Below are 18,462 nucleotides of genomic sequence, written 5' to 3'. Positions count from 1 at the left end.
TTGTCGATCTACCGGGCTAACTCGTGCTGTGGTGACTTCTTCAACCACACGCTCTACCAATTCTCTCTGCAATTCTTTTTCAAAAGCCCCTGCCAGCATGCACAACACACAATGCGTCCACAGCCACTCTTCATGTGATTCACATATGGATCGAGGGAGTGGCGAGCTGAGAATCCATTTCTATCAAGAGTTGCCGCTGGATTGTATTTTCCGGGCTGCAGGATTAAAACGCGCCTACGCCGTGGTAAACAAAAGACCAAGCCAGCTCTTAGAATGACATTGTGAACGCTATTCACAGCGAGACTTAATTACGAGCACGACTATTGCTATGTGATGACTAGTTCATTTATACTTAGCCATTATCGCGTTTACGAAGCATAATAGGTAGTAGTCCTCGTAGCTTTCTGCTCTAGATAACTCACAGTATCACGGGAGGTATGAATCTCACCCCAACTTAAGCAGTAAAGAGCCCAATCCTTCGCGACGTCCATCTGTTGAAGAAGGAAGGTATCTTGAGCGTTCAAATTCACAAAGGCTTTGCCATCCATTTACCTAGAAATCCTAAAGACCTAGATGTCCGCTCTATGTTGGTTCACGTTGGCGCCTCAATCCTCTAAGCCTTACCTTACCATCGCGCATTCTTTACAGCTCGTGCTTTGAACCTCGCTTCGAAATCTCATTCTCCAATGCGGCAAATTTCACGATGTGGCACTAACTCACTGTTGCGTGCGAGAGTTTCCCAATATATCTCAAGCTAAGCATACTACCATCAGATCTGACAGCTCTGGGGCTGTCTCGTGAGCCGTCCACCAGGCTTTCCGCTTCTGAGCCACATCTCAATCTAGACCCTCACCTCGATGGTTACGTCGAATGCGCGATCAAACATTAGCAGCAGTCTTGCTGCAATGACGCCTTGCGCAATGAACAGCACAGACACTCTCGCTATCCACAAGGAAAAGCGTTTAATGCTAACACGCTAGTCAAGACCATGGGCAATCTTGATGAGAACTGTGTGCTTTATACCGTAATTCAAAGCGCTGATAAAACTATGAAGTCTATTGTCTGCGAAACCGTCGACGACGAATCGATTGGACAATCCGTCTCTGCATTCGAGATCTCTAGAGTGGCCGTGGTGCAGCTACATGTCTCAACAAGTCATCAATTTCCCACCCTTACCTACAAGCATCTAGAAAGGACTAACGTGTATTCAGCCACTGGATTGCAGCGTTTTAGTAGTCACGCAGTGTCTATAGACACATTTCCATGTCCATGGACTCTCACTGCATTGTTAACTCTACTGTATTCATCCTATCGCCACTATTCATAGTGTTTTCATCGTCGCATGCCTTGTGAATAATAATATGCTAATATCGTGCAGGTTAGTCGTCTAATCGCTTTTCCTGATACCCATCCTGCGACCTTTTAATATCCTAGGACCTTATCTGACCATTTCAAGGCCTGTACGCAGGCCAGCTTCGCTAGTGCAGATTAGTCAAAGACTTCACCGTCACGAGCTCCGACCCTACTACGTACGCAAGCGGTATGGATGGTAGATGATCTTTTGCGAGCTAACTTCCGCAAAACTCGCACTCCCCTAGTTTTGACCTATTAGTGATGACAGAAGGGTCTACTGCCTGTAAGTCGAGGTTCTCTATGAAAGCTCATCAGTCCAAGACCGCTAACGGTTGGACTTCAGCCATCGCCCTACCTTTGAAATGCGGCTTTCTTCGCAGATAAGTGCAACATGTCATGTGTCTCTCGGACACCTTACCGCAAAAGCACAAGGAGATATGCTTTGGCAACACTGTATGCTCTAGACTAATCTGGGCGGTCGCTGTAGATGTTAGCTAATCGCAGCGCCAGGTATGGACCGTCCAGAACTAAACTTTAGAACCCTACTCTGGCGTTTTTCCTTCCCTAAGCGCAAGTCCATCAATCCTACACTCATACTTCTCATGAAATACGGGTTGCCTGGCCCTACTTGTGCGCTTTTCACCCGAGGCTGGAGAGAGGTTAGGCAGCAATCACAATGTTACAATCGTGGACTTGCATATCTTTCGGAATGTTACAAATTCCCAAATCCACGAGAGCGTTGTTGGAAGCCCGCACTTTTGGTAGGCAGTGATGAATCAACCAAAAAGGCGTTGACACTCAAGCTGCCAATGCTTGGGGGTTTTCTGAAATTTTTTGCAAACAAACTGCTCCGATCCTCGTCATCATCATCATCATCATCATCATCATCATCAGCATGTCTTCACCTGCCGACTCAAGAACGCGGACCATCTGAGACCTCGTTAGAACATGAAATTCTTCATCTTTGGCATCACGGCTCGGCCTACCCATATGCATTTGTTGGATCATGCCAGCCATCAATACATTCACTTGTAAGAGGCACTACTGGAATCGCTGCCTCATCGCCGTTTATTGCAGCATTCGAAGCGGATATGTTTACAGAGAATTTCAGATTACACAATACGGATTCTAGCAAGGCTGCTAAAACTCTCCTGCGCCCCTCAAGGACAGGATATTCCCCGAGTTTGTATGTGATCTCATCTACGCCGTGGCTAGATTGACGCTGTCTACTATCATTGAAGGTCAGATTATAAACACCAGCTACGGAAGATGGGCTTGCAGATGTAGACGATTTAAGGCTTCGAACTGTGCATTAAAAGGCAGGAGGAAGATAATCACCAATGTAACTGTAATATTGGCCATGTTAAATGGCTCTCGTTATAGCTATTCCTTATTGCTAACAAGTTTTGGGAGCTAGGCTCTAGAGAGCTAGCAATTTCAAACATAGAGTCGGTTCACGCTCGGACTTGATATAAGAGAGGTCCTTTCTCAGGGGTTAGACTATTTTAATGAAAATACGGTTTATCTATACGCACATTTGTTGAGGGAAATGGGCCAAAGCCTAAGCTTTGACCACGGAAGTGGTCGAATTCCTAAGCAAAAAGCCAAATGCATAGTAATCATACGATTTAAGTCATCGTCAAATTCCTCACTCGCATAGCTAGACTTTTGACATTCGCCATAAAGCTTTCACTCGCTGCGGGAATCGAGCAGCCTTCAGTTGAACAAGCTCGTGCGTACGAATCGCCACTATTAGGTAGCTTCGGCTACCTCATAGACGGTCCTAGATACTTTAGCATAGCTGTTTTGTCTCGCTCAATGCAACTAAGTCATTCTTACAGTTTTATTAGCTTAAAAACGACTATGCTTTGTAGCAGCTATGCAGATATGCACACTCCACATCGAGCATAACACGCAGTCATTATGTCGCCACCAGCTTGTCTTCATAGTACTGTCCAATCACTTTCGTTATCTAGCCCGAAATTTGATGAGATGTGAGACATTTGCACGCTTGTGAAGAGATGCCAAACGTAGAGAATCTATGTTATTTTCTTGGTCACCTGGTCTGTTAATATTTTTTTTGCTAAATTTCGTGCTTATCTTGCTACATATCGTTCGATTTCACCTAATTTCTCGATGCGTTGTTCTCATGCTCGAACACAGGACGTCGTGCACCTGGATCAACTTATACAAAAGGACTGTTTTCTTGACGCTTGCTAGGCGTTTCATGTGGATGCATCACGACCGATGGGAGCAAGAGTAAGTGGACGCTTGCAAGTACAAATCATAGTCGATCGAAATTCATGCTAATTTACAAAGGAATGCTCCCTGCAGGAGCATCTCTAACGATTGACATTATTACTACATGAGAGCTCCTCGCGTACCACTAGATCTTCTCTTCTCTTGACCCCCGCGTCGTTTCAGTCGGCCTCCTAAAAGCCCACTCGATGGACCATACCTTCCCCTAGTTTCTCATCCTCTCAACATGAAAATCCGTCCTCAAACACGACTGCACAAGTCTCTGGAGGTCTGCGGAGCAGTCTTCGTTCAGTCTCTGAGACTCTGTGCATGCTTTCATCCACTTACTAAGAGTCTTAACACCCCTGTATCCTCCTGTACGTCCAGACACGTAGCAAAGTCTGTTCTTATTTAGTCAGCGATATTGAGATATGTTCTCATCTTTCCCTGTTCTTCTCTCATCCCCTCGTCTTGGTGTCCAAGCAATTCAAAATTTTAAATCTGGCCGATAAGCTTGTTTGAGTCACAGACTGAACGTTCCCCTACCGACAGTGAGGTTCTCAAGGGCATTGACTCATCTTAATAGTGTCACAATGCATCGAAGAGTAAAGACCTCCGAGCGTAGTAGACGTGCGTAGTAATTGATATATTATACTCAGCAGTCGATAGCACAATTTCTGACAATTGAGAGAATTGAAATCACCTCAATCACTTCAATTCTTAACGATTTGTAGCATTCAACACGCACTCCTACTATCCCAACGTCTCCCTTACACGATGATAGGTCTACCAGCCCACACGTTTATTATCGCTGCTAATACTCGGAGATTTAGCAGCATGCGCTTTGCTGGACTTCACGAGACGAGGGGTTAAGAGAATATAATCTTCTGCACCAGAGAAGATGCGCACGAGCATCATATCCATGAATGTCAGACTTGCTTAGGGCAGGAAACGAGGGAATAGAAGCCGTGTATGTAAACGCAATTTGATTGCAGGTCGGGTACACTATCAGAGGGAATGAATTGGAAGCGATCAATTAAGGGGAAAGGAGTGTCATCATCCCCAATAATATACCCAGCCTCCCTCACTATGTCCATGATGGATCCCTCTCTCAATGTCTGCCAGCCCCTGTACCTCAACGTGAGCCATACATATAACCAAGTGCCAGTACATTCAGTCTCACTCTGTCTTTGGTTTGCGTTTGTGCCCAATAACTGGCATGGATGATGGTCCTTCTGCAAGCGCAGTCTCGTCAATCTAGTCATTCTTCATCGGCAGACTCGATTTCTTTGAACTTGCCTTTCGCTTTGGACTTGCGTTCTCGTTCGTCCGAACCTATAGCCATCTTGCCTTTGCTTTTGCCTCTATTGGCCTTGGACTCGACACAGCCAGAAGAGACACTGTCTTCAACAATCTCTGTGAAACGGTTGTTAGGGTCGATTTCATCCATGTCAGGTTGTTCCTGAGCAGCGTGCCATGTTTCGGCGTCCATGGTATCCCAAATCTCTTCCAACAACCCCGGAACGACGTGGGCGGTGAAGGCTTTATTAATGCCAAACAGCTCAGCGAATTGATCGTAGCTGGCCCTCTGAGACCTGTCTTTAGCCGTTAGCGCCTGAATGATTTCTTGCATTAGGATCGTCCAGATGGCCGTCTGCTCGTAGTCCTTGAGGCCATTGATGACAATCTGTACAGTGTTCTGAGTCGCTTTCGTTGGCCATCCGAAGTGTCGCGACGTTTGAAAGATATCGACCAATTCCTTGGTGATCAGCTGCTCGAAGTTGGCTTGTATACCGAGGTCATTTCGAAAGACTTCCAGACGGCAGAGTAGGTCAACCGACTTCTGCCACATGTCTTCTCCTTTCTTTGAAGTCTTGTTTGTCCATTTAGCAACCTCAAGAGACGTAGTGGTAGCCCACCGCTGAAATGCCCGCCATACGTCGGGTTCGTGATTTGGGGTGACCAGAAACCACGAGCGCAGCCACCCAAGCTTGATGGGCGCTGTGGGAGCATAAAATTCGAGGAGCCGCTTATACATAGACATATCAACCTTTTGGGGCCCGACGAGTACGGAAACTGTCGGGCCGCTCGATAGGCTTGCACGATGTCCGCAGTCCCAACCAGGAGGTAATACAGAGGAGGAAGCAGGATTACCTTTCAATAGCGGCCTCTACGCTGGATGTTTGTATGAGTGCATCTGTCTTATCTTGTCCACCCCTCGGAATTTTAGTGTACGTCGAAGGCATGATATAGTCCTTGTTGCAGGTAAAGATCACCGCGGATGGCAAGAGTGATCAGGTCGACAGATGGTGGATGAATCAACAATTAGAATGTGCGACGAGTAGCTAGACGTAGGAGTAAGAAGATGCAAGAGTGAGAAGATGCCAGAGGGAGAAGGTGCAAGAGTTAGAACATTGAAAGATTGAAAGATGCAAGAGTGGAAGATCGCCAGTCTTATAGACCTCTGCCTTGAGAGCCCCCTTTCCAGAACGGAGATTTGCTATCTTAGAAACCGGGTCGACCAACTCCGCATTGGCTGACCAGCGAATCCTCAAAGTGTGATATCGTCATTTCTACCTCGCAACGACCTTAAAAGGGATACGGTCGGAGATGACCCCAAGGAATTTGGACGAGGCTGCCACCATTTCTGCGGCTTATCCGATACCCCCGCTGAGTCAGGGGTAAGAGCCCAGATTTCATTACCGTTTTTGGCTAGCGAAGCTGTCGTCTCCCGTTGCAGGGGTCAGGGTATGTCAACCATTACAGCATCATGGGGTCTAGATGGGCTTTCCCATCCACTGCTCCACTCACACGCAACCAGCACGGGGAATGCCTTAGCTTGACAGAATGTGACATTTGCTTGTCATTATACAAAGTTGGCTGCCAAGTGTCTGATGTGCTTGACCTGTTCCGGTTTCCAAGTATCTGGAAAGGGAGAATGCGAGGTGTGAGGGTGTCCCAAAACGAGCAAAGAATAGGGGCACAGTAGACCTACAACAAAGGTAAGGGCAATCCGGCACCCCATCTCAGGGTTACCGATGGCTGTCAACAAACATACTTTTGATCTTGCCGCAGGAGACCCACTGTATGAATCACTCATTCTGTATATGCAGAGAACGCCAGCGCCCTGACGTGATATTCAATACTTAGATGATGACTGAGACTGACAAGGCCCAGGCCAAGTTGGATTGACTGCTCCTGAAGTTCGAAATCCTTCCGTGCATCCCTGGTTAGTGCCTTGATTTCGAGAAACAACGTAGACTGTAGTAGTCAGTGGTGACCTAGAGGCGTCCCTTCTATCGAATCCAAGGGTGCCTTGCTTACATAACGACTTTCCGAATCAAGGAACAGGATTTCTGAAGATGTAAGATGAGTGAATTGACCGACCTTGTGATTGATGGGATTGAGACAACACTGTTAGCGTTACAATACCTCGTCCACGACTTGAAGGGAAGATGCGTCGAACAAAGTCACCAGAAGGGCTGTATCTCTGACTTTGACCACCTTCGGTTTCTAGACTTTGTGTTCTTTCTTTCTTTCCAAACTTGTAAGACCTGCCAGCTTCTGGCAGGAGGGCACGACCTAGCGTCAAATTCGTAACAGCGGAGACGCTGTGGGGAATGTCCCGAGCATGCAGGTTGACAGCTTGGCTCGCACAGAGTGCTGTCGGGCTGCTTTGCGCTTGAAGAAGCTTCGATGGCTCGATCTCACACTACCAACCCTCATTGTGATTACACGTAAGCATAGTCTGCCTTCTCAATCCGGGCCACAGCCTGTATGGTAGTCGAGGCCGGAGTGATTATAAAAACGTAGTAGGCGACCATTCCTCAGCTGCAAAGAACCATGCGCGCATGTGTGCAATGCTTGATGCATTTCTACCATTGTCGTGCGCATTCTGAAGGCAGCAAATAGTCAATCATGAGAGGTGAAATTTTAGAATTTTAGAGGGAGAGTTCAATTGAGTTTGAACTTGTAGCTGAGTCAGCATTGCGTCATTGAATCCGCGGTTTGACGGAATATTTCCGTCCGATCAAAACAAACCCCCAACGTAAACAAGCAAGCGACAGGTAATTTTCACCGACACCCAACCCAATGACACACCCCTCTGATCCCAACAGCGATGTCGGAGGGGTAGCGTGAATAATCTCATATTCACTCGTGTCCTTCATTCCTCATCACTCTTCACATAGCCTCAATCAGGCTTGCAGCCACGTCTGGCTCCACCTTGTACCACCTTACGCCTCTCATCTCTGACGTAACCCTACCTCGAAGCTGACCGCTCGTTCTCACCCTCATCCTTCGCTCTTCAATCGCAAAGACACTCCCAGATCCCCTCAATCAGTCTGTTGGCTTATCAAAGCGCTGCCACTCAGCGCTCGTGAGACTGACACGAAGACTGCCACGTGATACAAGAGTTCGAGAGTCGACCGAAAGAGATGGAGCCAGAACCAAAAGAAGGCACCCTGGAATGGTACAAGAAGTTGTCTGAACAACAGGAAGCAAGGATCACACAGCTCACGACAGACAATACGCAGCTCACGACCAACAATACGCAGCTCACCACAGATAACGCACAATACAAGAAGGAGCGTGAGCCTACCTCCGTCCCTGCGTTTCTTGATGCTGTCCACAACAATTATCAATGCAGGATCACCGTCAATCCCAACCCCCCGGCACTGAAACTACAGGAGGTCGTATGACCAGTCCCAATGGCAAGTTGATACCCAAAAGATTCTGCAAATGGGACAGCTTCCCGGATATTCAACAAAAGCTTTGGGACGAGCTGGCCCAGATCACTCCCACCTTCTTTGAGACCAATCATTTCGATTCTCTATCTTTCATCGAGAACACAGGCACCAAGGTGGCGCGTAGAATCATCTCTTCAGAGGCAGACCTTGCATCAATTACCAGGCAAACAATAGAAGACCCTGTAACCGAGATCTTAGAGAAAATGAGCGATCAGCAGGGAATCTCCGACACCTTCAATTTGGGTGGTAGAGTCTACTTCGAGAATCACGGGAATAGTATTGACAACGAGGACGAAGTTATCCCCCGTCTCGAACATCTTGCCATTGAGCCTAACACCAATCCGCCCCGTACACCAAAAAGCTTCATACGTTCTGAACCAAATCAGGAGAACCAGAAGCAGGGCTATACTTATGCTGATCAGATTTGCATTGTCGGGAACACGCCGGCTTTCATCATCGAGTATAAGGCTCCGCACAAGCTGACCATCCCCACCCTTCATGACGGCTTGCGGGACATGGATCCTCTCGCGGAGGTAGTGAATCGTGTCGAAAAACGCGAGTCTGTGGTCGATCACGCTGAGCTTCTCGTCGCGGCTGTGATGACCCAGACCTTCGATTACATGGTGAACAGTCGCTTGCAGCATGGATACATTTGTACTGGGCAAACTTTCGTATTTCTCTATATTGCGGGAAATGATCCGACCACTTTGTATTACTATCCGTGCATTCCCGTGGATGACTTACAGGCTGGCACCGCTTGGAAGCCCGATGACGGGAAGAAGAATTCGAATTCTCTTCACATGACAGCTGTTGGGCGCGTGCTGATGTTTTTCCTCCAAGCTATTCGATCTCCGAGGCTTCCCGCAGGCTGGACAGGATTTGCAGAAAGCTTACTGAAACGCTGGGAAGAAGATTACGGAGAAATGCTTGCCAAAATTCCGGAGACTGTTCGAGAAGAGGGAAGACCCTCGGCCTACAAGGCACGCAGAAAGCTCATTGGTCGCGACGACAGGTCGCCGTATTGTCTCCGCTCTAGAGGCTTACTGAAATCTTCATCGACCTCATGCGCACCAGAGTCAAAGTGCCAAAAGGGTGATGATGATGATGAAGATGATGACCCCTATCACAAGTACAAGGACTCATTCAAGGACAAGTATGACCAAAGCTTACTAGATTCTCCCTGTCCCCCTCCGCAAGCGAAGAAAGGACAAGTCAGCAAACCATCCGGCACAAATAGGCACAATCGTCAATACCGCTCCTACTGCAGTCAACTTTGCTTGCTCGGGTTGCTACGCGGCACTCGACTCGACGATACGTGCCCCAATTTCGATAAACATCTCGCTGCAAACTCCGGTGTTCGTCGCCATACCATTACGCAATCCTCGTTCCTGGAGAGGATACAATCGCAGCTTGCCGTGGATCTTGACACCGACGTGGAGGACCGACTAATCAGTGGTTCTCGCAGCGCCATGTTCAAAGTAACTCTCAGCTCCCACGGCTACACCGTGTCCGCCAAAGGGACTAGAGAAGTGTGGGTGTCTGACTTGATTCACGAGTGGAACGTTTACGATCATCTTGCGTCCTTTCAAGGCACCAGCATCCCGGTTTGTCTTGGAAATATCCACCTTGAATGGGCATATCCGTATTCAGCGCGCTCCCGTTTAACGCATATGATGTTCATGTCTTATGCTGGAGAGCCGCTCCACCGCCTCCCGCCAGACATCGATCTGCCCACCGACAGCAGGATCAAGATTGCAGAGCAGGCGAAAGAAGCCTTCAAGGGGCTACATCGTGGTGGAGTTGTCCAACGCGATGTGGCAATGCGCAATTTGTTGTGGGATAAGCAGAGCAAGTCGATCTTCTTTATTGACTTTGAGAGGTCTGTGTGCTTCGGGCCCAGCAGACCCCAGCCTCAGATACAGAATCTACGCGTGACAAAGCTAGAAGTCGAAGCTGCAACAGTTAGTGTTAACCCCGTGGAGGACGAGGACGAAGAGAACCATGGCTGCGAATTTGGAAAGCCAATCACGCAAGGGACTCATGCGAATATCTGGATTGATGAAGTTGACCGCCACGACGAGAGTGTCACTAAGTCTTCACCCACCGCGACCCACAAAGAAGCTTGCGATAGCACCCGCACTCTTACCTCTAACGTCGGCGTGAATGTTCAGCCCACTTCGCCCACCAAGATAAACGCCAAGCTGGCCTCCAAACGCTCTCCCCTTCAACCGGTATCCCCCAACATCAAGCGGCGACCAACCAAGAGCCTTGCGCCTTCAAAGCAAGACCAGTTGTCGAAGCCGATCAAAGCAATACAATCTCCTAGCGCTGACATAATTGCAATCCCAGAAGATCCTTACACAGGTCTCGCCCATGTCGAAGTTGTCCTGCAAAACTACTTCGACACGATCAAATATACCGACGCCATCGCACATTTCAAGGATGAGGACACGTGCTTGAAAAATGAGCTCGCGCGATGGGTGGAAGCGGCAGGAATTTAGGCGATTGGGAGGAAGCATAAGATTGCGGCTTGACCGGAGTGCAGCCGAGGAGAGCTTGATGGCATACACGATGAGGTATTTTACTTTCCAACTATTCTTAATGTGCATGCAAGCGAGGTGTCTGTCTGCATAAAACCTGCCAGTGGAATACTTGCTTGATTGAACGATGGATAAATGAAGCGAGGCGTTCAGGGGACATGAAATAGCATAAGATACCCCCATTTGCATTACGTGCATAAATAGCACTGGTGACATAGAATCAATATAATATATGACAAAATCATCAACCTGGATCTTTAAGCTCTCCACGTTCCGGCTCGTTGCTTTTGTAAGATCATTGGAAGGAATCCTCAACCTTTTAAGGTCTCCGGGCAGCATGTAATTTGACGTACAAGCCAGAGAGTAGAGAGGAAGGGCAGCTAGAAAACAGATAAGAGATGTTAATAATTTGGTAAAGGATGCGTCGATTGTGGGGATAGACGCACGACACCTGCTTTTATTTGTTGAGGATTTTTTCTGTTTTGGAATTTTCGGTAGCCCTTTGGTACCTCCTACAGATGCTGCCATCATCGTAATCCTAGAATTCTACATCATCATCTGGCGCGTGGGACCACGAGCGATTGTTTTCTTCTCCCTCCTCTACATGGACCTTCATTAACCTATGGCTCATTGCTTATGGCCTCTGGCCTCTCGCCTTCTTATCCATGCGTCTCTTAACTATCCTAACCCTAATCCTTCGGTCTATGTAAATTAACTTCTCCTAGATACTCCCTTTCATGATAGCACTGTTGTCCATCCTACTTCCGGCCGGCGTACGCTTTTCTTATGCGTCTCTTTACTGGCATTGCTGCCACGATCTCAGTGACAGAAGAAGCACGCCTTTAGATAAAGAACAAGGCGAGCGTGAGAAGTCTCCCACGACCGTAAAAGCATGTCGCTGGCGATGCCGGTAGGGTCTTCAATGTTAGAGCTTTTCCAGGGTTGCTAACGTGTATAAAGCTTTAGTCAACGAACAAGGTCCTATTGACGGGGCAAGTGTCGACTGGCTCCCTTTCACAATGCAAAAGCAAGCCAATTTCGAAGTCTGCTGTTGGTCATGATGGGATTGACACTCTTCATTTCCTTGGAGCCATTTTGACACAATACCATGACGCAAGAGAGATAGAGCATCCGATTCAGCATCACTATACACCCTGTGCAAGTGTTTAAGGATAAGGATGGAGCTACAAGGCAGAGAACAATTCTATTGAAAAGAAACGTTCAACAGCCCTGAGCAAGAAGACCCAGCTCGAAGAGACAGTCGGCGGCTGGTCGAAGAAGGAAGCTTGTTTCGTAGACCTACCTGCTCATGCTGCGCCAGCTGCGAAAATGTCTGACGGTGAAGCTACAGGCAGAGAGCAACCTCAATGGCACTGGCAAAGTAGGAGGAGCCGAAATGGGCATGATGAGAGCGTGAGCAGGAATTAGTCAGAGCCGAGAGTCACTTATATCGTTTCCCTTTGTGGCTGAGCCTATGACACTTTGCTCTAGCTCCGATGAAGTCAATGCTAGGATTACTTGGACGCCGTCCGCAGCTACACTGGGTCGTAAAGAGCAAGTCAGTACTTAGAATGCGTAGACGACGGCGAGGAGAGCTCTTGTTGGTGGGAACGACAGCAAAGAGGGCATTCAAATGCAGTTTATTGATCTAAGAACACATTGTTTTCTCTTAAACATTATTATTATCTCTGCAAGCACTCGTCTCGTCCTGAAAGCTGTTTTGCCTCTGAGAAGCTATACTCTGTATTCACTAGCGCTATTGCTTACAGCCTTATCAGTAGAATAATTGCTCTTTTAGGGGATATTTGAAAAAGAAATACGCTTTGTTGGCGCTAACAGCAGGCTGCATAATGAATCCTCAGTGATTTAATTTTTCTTTAGTAGACACAACGAGGCACTTACTATGCATTAACTCCAAGCAAGGCCGCAGAGCGTGCATATGTGATAACGATGAGTTGGAGTAAATCTTATTACGTTTTAGCACCTCTTTCGCTCGACTAAGTTTCACAGAGGCCTGGATTCGCTAATAACATTGAGCAGTGAGCCCATAGGGGTATGGATGAGGATGCCACTTGAAGCCACCGTCTTGATGTACAATTAGCACGCACTTATCGATGAAGGCGAAATTGACAATACTAGCGCCTTGGATTGTTACAATATCTTCACTTCATTATACGATTACAAGCACCTTTAATATTGCATCAGATCTAACACTCGTTATAATTATCAATATCTTCCTTCGCCTTTTCCCTGTCTAAAACCATCTTAGCACCCTCTCCCCTCCGTCTCCCAAAGGTCAACTCTTGTTCTTGACCACCTCCCTCTACAAATCCAATAATCCTGCTTATATAACCGAACACCCGTAGCTCGCTCCAGTAGGATCCACATATCCCGCTCCTCCCATTATCGCGGCCCCCGACATCCCCATTCCTGTAATCATACCGAATGGATCGCCTCCACCCCCGCCACTCTTCATCCCAGTGGGGTCCACTGTACCACCACTGTAAGCGCTTTGCATGGCCTGGAAATTGGCTTGAGTGGCTCGATCCATACTTTCTTAGTATACCTTGAGCCATTGCAGCATCTGAGCGTTCGAGGCGTCGTAAGGTTGTTATTGCGGTAGTAGGAAGGTTTGCTGTTGTGGAAAGGTTGACAGCAGTGGTGTCCATTGTTGAGTTAAAGATTTTTGCTGGGCCAAGGGCGGTGACGGTGCCTACTGCTGCGGTGGTGTTTCTTGGGTCAACGCTAGGGGTGATGCTGAATGCTGCTGCGGCTGTTGCTGGCCCGAAGACCTTGCTGACCATTGCTGCCAAAAGGTTGGATTCCGGAATCCTGGTGTACGAGAGCTCTTCGGAGAGGAGGGGGTTGGCGCGCTCTGCGTAGTGACTAGAGGTGGACAAGAAGGAGAGATGCTATATAATTGCCCTAATAACAATGCTTGCATTTGTTCGTAAGCTGATAAAAGTTGTGCGGGAGGTCATAGTAATAGAGAAGGTGTGGAAGAAAACGGCGGAATTGACTGTTGCATTCGCTAATACACGGGTGAGAGCTTGGCGGTTGGTGCTGTGGTTGTTGGCGTTAAGGGAGAAGAAGGGTCTCTAGATGGGGATGTTGAGGAGTTGGGTTGCGGGCCTCAATCCAGGGCGGTTGCTTAGGTACTCCATCGCGGGCTCGATAAGACATACAAACGAAGGTGAGAGATTGTGCGAGATAGATCCGTCCGCCCAGAATAACGACCCATTCGTTGGGAACGTAAGGGTTCAGGGAGATGTAATTGTATTGGGTAATAAGTTCTCATTACTATAGCGGCCCTCACTTGTATTCATAGTCCATGTACAAAGGCATATAATGCCATGTATAATGCAACGTCAGAGACACAGAAAGCTGTACTTACTATCTTTGCCCCTTGCTCCATTTCATCGAGTTGTTGCCTCAGCTTGTCCGTCAGCCCCAGGTATCCGCCAGTCTCCGCCATTGCCTTATTCCAAGCGACATGCTCTCCCTCTTTACATATTATGAGATGGCCGTTATTTACGCCGAAAAGCGCTGCGGAGGTTTCCCAGCCATCCCTTCAGCAACTATTACTCTTCTCAATCTCACTATTCGCAAGCATGGTTTGCACGAGGCTTTGAAATCCTTTATCGGCTCCTCCACCCCAGCAGAGAGAACCCTAATCTAGAACAGCGAAATATGCGATGAAGAGAGTTGGACTAAGGCATATATGAAATTGGTCGCCTGAGTGGGAGTGACCATCGAGCCGTAGTTTTAAATGCGCATAGGTGGGGGCAAGATTATGACCTGTATTCACACTATCGGCATGGGACGTGATCGCCAGGAGTAAGAAAGAATGAAGATAGAATGTGAAAGAGTGACATTCAAGAAAAAGAGGAACATTTGGAAGATAGGCGGGCAAGGTATAAAGAGAGCTCGAAGAGAGAAAAGAGAACAACGGCATCGGGAAGAGAATGAGGAGAACGTCTTACGAACTCTAAGTTTATTCGTCGCTATATTTGGACGCTACGAAGGCGGCGCCAGGCGCGATGGCGACGTCAAGTAGCTACTTGACGGACGGATCTGTTTGGATGAGAACATCTGCGACAGAAGACTCAAGGTAGGTCGTGCTACAGAGCATCTTACGTCAGCATGGAATTAAGCAGAAGACTATAGGAAAACAAGGAGCGAGTTGGGGCCAGGAGCAGCAAGAAGAGGCTAATGAAGAGCATGAAAGGTTCAAAGCGGACCAGTGAGCTTGTTTACCCGAGTCGAAGAAGTAGCCTCCATGAGGCATACTAGGTAAGAAAAGGAATTTCATCCTAGTTGCCATCGTCGACAGATAATTGGCGATGATGAGGGGTAACAGGAGACTTAATAGCTTCAATAACATGGTTTCTTGAACGCGTTGCGAACGTTACAAGTAGTTCTTAAGACTATGCGAACCTTGTCATGAGAAGACACAGCTCATCACAGGCAAAGGATGAGGCTGAACAGCTAGGTCCCGTGAGATCTCGACCTCCAATCTTTCTATAGGAGGTGTGGAGGTGTAGTAGCCAAAATGCAACGCCAGGGTTCAACTGGGAGTAGCTCCGATGACTTGACGTGCGATCTGCACTTTCGAGACTGAAATGTCCCCATTCGGCTCCAATTGAGGGACGCAGCTTCACGACAGAGTAAGCGATCATTCAGTGATTAGCGACGGTCCAGATGATGCCATTTTGGTCTTTGCCTTCGTTGCTTCGCTATATACGTGAGTGTTCCATGTACGTAAGTGTTCCCTCATTCTGGGACCTTCGGCAACAGCAGTACTCATGCACCTTAGAGAGACACCCTGCTGCAAGGGGAGGACATTCTATGCAAGGTTCACTCTAAGAAATGGCTCATCCAAGGACGGCATTTGACCCGCGGAGTTCGCTTCATTTAGACCAAGCAATCTGGCAAGGTCATTACGGATCTCCAACATATGCAGACCTTGAATGGATAAGCGCGGATTCTGTATAGTCCACCAGTCAATTAGTATCCAACAGTCTATAACATTGTATAGCTCTGAGATTGCAAATCGATCTCATTAGCGTCAACCATCCGCCTTTGAGGTCTCGAGCATTCTAAGTTAGCATGTTGCGGGGTGAGCATCCCTATTGGTCAACAAATATATAGAGATGGTGGACAACGCGCAACGTTTGATCACCACCCGAGAGGCGACTCAATAAAATGAACCACCCAGGCATGTCACCAAAGCTGAGGCCATTCAAGTGTTATGTTTGATCGATCAAGATGGATCTAGGCTTGTACAACATAGATATATTAGAATTAGTATTTATATAATTCTTAAAGCCCTTTCAACCCCGTCTCTACGCGCGACTATCACTATATTCTCGAGTTGCCTTATAATATAGTAGTAGCATCTCTTCCAATTTACTAAGACACTTTTAATAGACTAATTTAGGAACTATTAGTCTAGTACTTGGAATAGATACATAACTAGATCTTAGTTATAAATACTAGGTTCTAAACGATATTAAGGGTCTTCGTAGACAATATCTCTTCTACGTGGGTTTGAGCTCATTAGGATTTACTTGAAGGCGAAGGAAAAATAGTCAAGGTCTTTTCCGGCAGTGCTACTATTATGGAAGGAGCGTAGGACTTACCCATTCTAGACGGTAGTCTTGTTAGGCGTTATGACTTTTTGGGGAACAAGATGGTTTGCACCTATGACATTGCACCTATGACATCGTCTACATCCAGCTCTTGAAAGTACATAGCATCCAAGAAATTTTGGAAGCTGGCTCGATGTGTGTTGCTAATTGTGTCTTCTTCTATATCGTGGAAGACGGCATGCTGCAAAAGAATCCACAAACTTTTGGTAGCACGCCGACCTAGCTTTTGGTCATATACTAGCCTTCATACCCTTTCTCGTCCAACTGCAAATCCTGCCTCAAGTCTAAGTAGCCGCCAGCGGACATGCAGCCAAAAGTTGGTCCGATGATACGATAGATGATGCAGACTCCCTAGTAGAAGTAGTTGAATGTACTAAAGTTAACTTTGGTGACAGCAAAACTAGCGAATTCATTGCCAACATCTCCAGTGGGGCATCAAAGCGGGTTATCTCACGCAATCACGATATCATAAACTCTAGAAAGCGAGCCAACTACGAAAAAATGGCTCCACGCGACACATCAAGATTGCCTTCTCCAACACTTAAAGTCACCTTAAAGCGTATCTTCGATGCCTCGCTCAATCTTACTATCCAATCTAGCCATGAATACTGCTGCGGTTCCTTTGCCCTCTATCCTCTCCACGAACCACTTCAGCACGCGCCACCAGCTCCATCGCAGAAATGCCTAAACACGTATTCCACATCAGCCGAGATCTCTAACGCGGACTCGGGCTTCCAAACATACCATTGCACAGAGATCCTGCCCGGAGCAGCCCCGTTAGTCAAGGCACTATAGACGCTTGGGCTGACAGCGATATCATTGGTCACGCAACTGTTGCATTTATCGGCCACAGGAACTTGGATGGTGTTTCCTGTGGCAGGATTTTTAATGAAGAGTTTCTGCGTGCATCGCACGCTGCTCGAGCCGCTACCGAGGTAGGAGGGGAGACCGCGACGTAGGATTTGCCTGATAGAAGTGAATGAGCCGTTGTCTGTCGGGGGTAGGGGAAGATTGGGAGTCAGGGTGAGGGGAGAGTTTGTTGCTGGTTGATGATGGAATGTATGCCAACGGGGATGAGCTGGAGAAGACGTACTGGGGTCGTACACACGTCCACAATATCCATAACCATTAAGGCTGTAAGTAGTAGCTCGACCGTTGTGTGTTGCATCACGTTGAAGGAGACTTTCAGTTGGGGCGGTGAGCCCGTATGACAGCAGACTCATAATGCCCACAAGGGCAGATCGGGAGAAGTACATGGTGGTGTGCGAGTATTGATTGATTGTCAAGAGTAGCTTGAGTAAATACGTTGCTGGTTGTCAAATTCGAGGGGAGACCTTCATTTATGTTCTGCTCGATGGCTGCCAACTCCCTCAGCCAAAGCAGACCCATTGATTGTGACTCATAGATGTTCATCAAGGCTGATCGAGATCTAAATTCAACCTGAAGACATTCTGTTAGCCTTCCTTGATAGGTTAGCTTATCCAGTCCAAAGGATGACTTAAAGGATGCCGTGAAGGATGCCGTAAAGGAAAGTCTCGTGATTCTTCCTTCGCGCTGCCAAGTTTCTAGGAATGCCTCGGGATTCTTCCTTCGCGCTGCTAAGTATCTAGGAATGCCTCGGGTTCAGTAATCATATATACGTTGCTACTGCCTCGGAGTTATCTTGACCAGAGATTTCAACGACAGGTCGGCAATGTTCGCAATGATTATCAAGAATAAGTCATGATCGGACTCTACTAAGACGCCGAGTGTGATGGAGGAACATAAGCACGCCCTAGAGAACTTGTTGACAATGACCGAGGAGATAAAGAGAGGCGAGCTGTCGGCACTTTCGCCTTCATGGTAACCGAAAGTTGTTGTGAAGGATTGCAAGATTGCCACTTTATGGTCTATATGACGAGGTGCAGCTTTCGGGATGTGACATGGGTCATA

The 18,462-nt window shown here is 47.5% G+C and overlaps 2 protein-coding genes across 2 annotated transcripts; one reads left to right on the top strand and one right to left on the bottom strand.

The window, feature by feature from the left end:
- Positions 1–4,852: 4,852 nt before the first annotated feature.
- KY384_008040 (uncharacterized protein) lies at positions 4,853–5,635 on the bottom strand (the record flags this gene model as incomplete). The annotated part of the gene is made up of 1 exon (XM_044816529.1): positions 4,853–5,635. One exon carries the CDS (start codon positions 5,633–5,635, stop codon positions 4,853–4,855), a length of 783 nt encoding a protein of 260 aa, XP_044666579.1.
- Positions 5,636–8,027: 2,392 nt separating this feature from the next.
- Positions 8,028–10,840, top strand: KY384_008039 (uncharacterized protein; the record flags this gene model as incomplete). Its single annotated transcript, XM_044816528.1, has 2 exons — positions 8,028–8,285; positions 8,363–10,840. The coding sequence occupies 2 exons, from the start codon at positions 8,028–8,030 to the stop codon at positions 10,838–10,840; spliced, it is 2,736 nt and encodes a 911-aa protein (XP_044666578.1).
- Between the last annotated feature and the right edge of the window lie 7,622 nt (positions 10,841–18,462).

Source organism: Bacidia gigantensis, assembly GCF_019456465.1.
Source record: "Bacidia gigantensis strain McMullin 20006 chromosome Unknown contig_283, whole genome shotgun sequence".
Lineage (NCBI taxonomy): Eukaryota > Fungi > Ascomycota > Lecanoromycetes > Lecanorales > Ramalinaceae > Bacidia > Bacidia gigantensis.
Note: the sequence above shows the minus strand (reverse complement) of the source record. Positions and strands in the feature narration are given on the sequence as shown.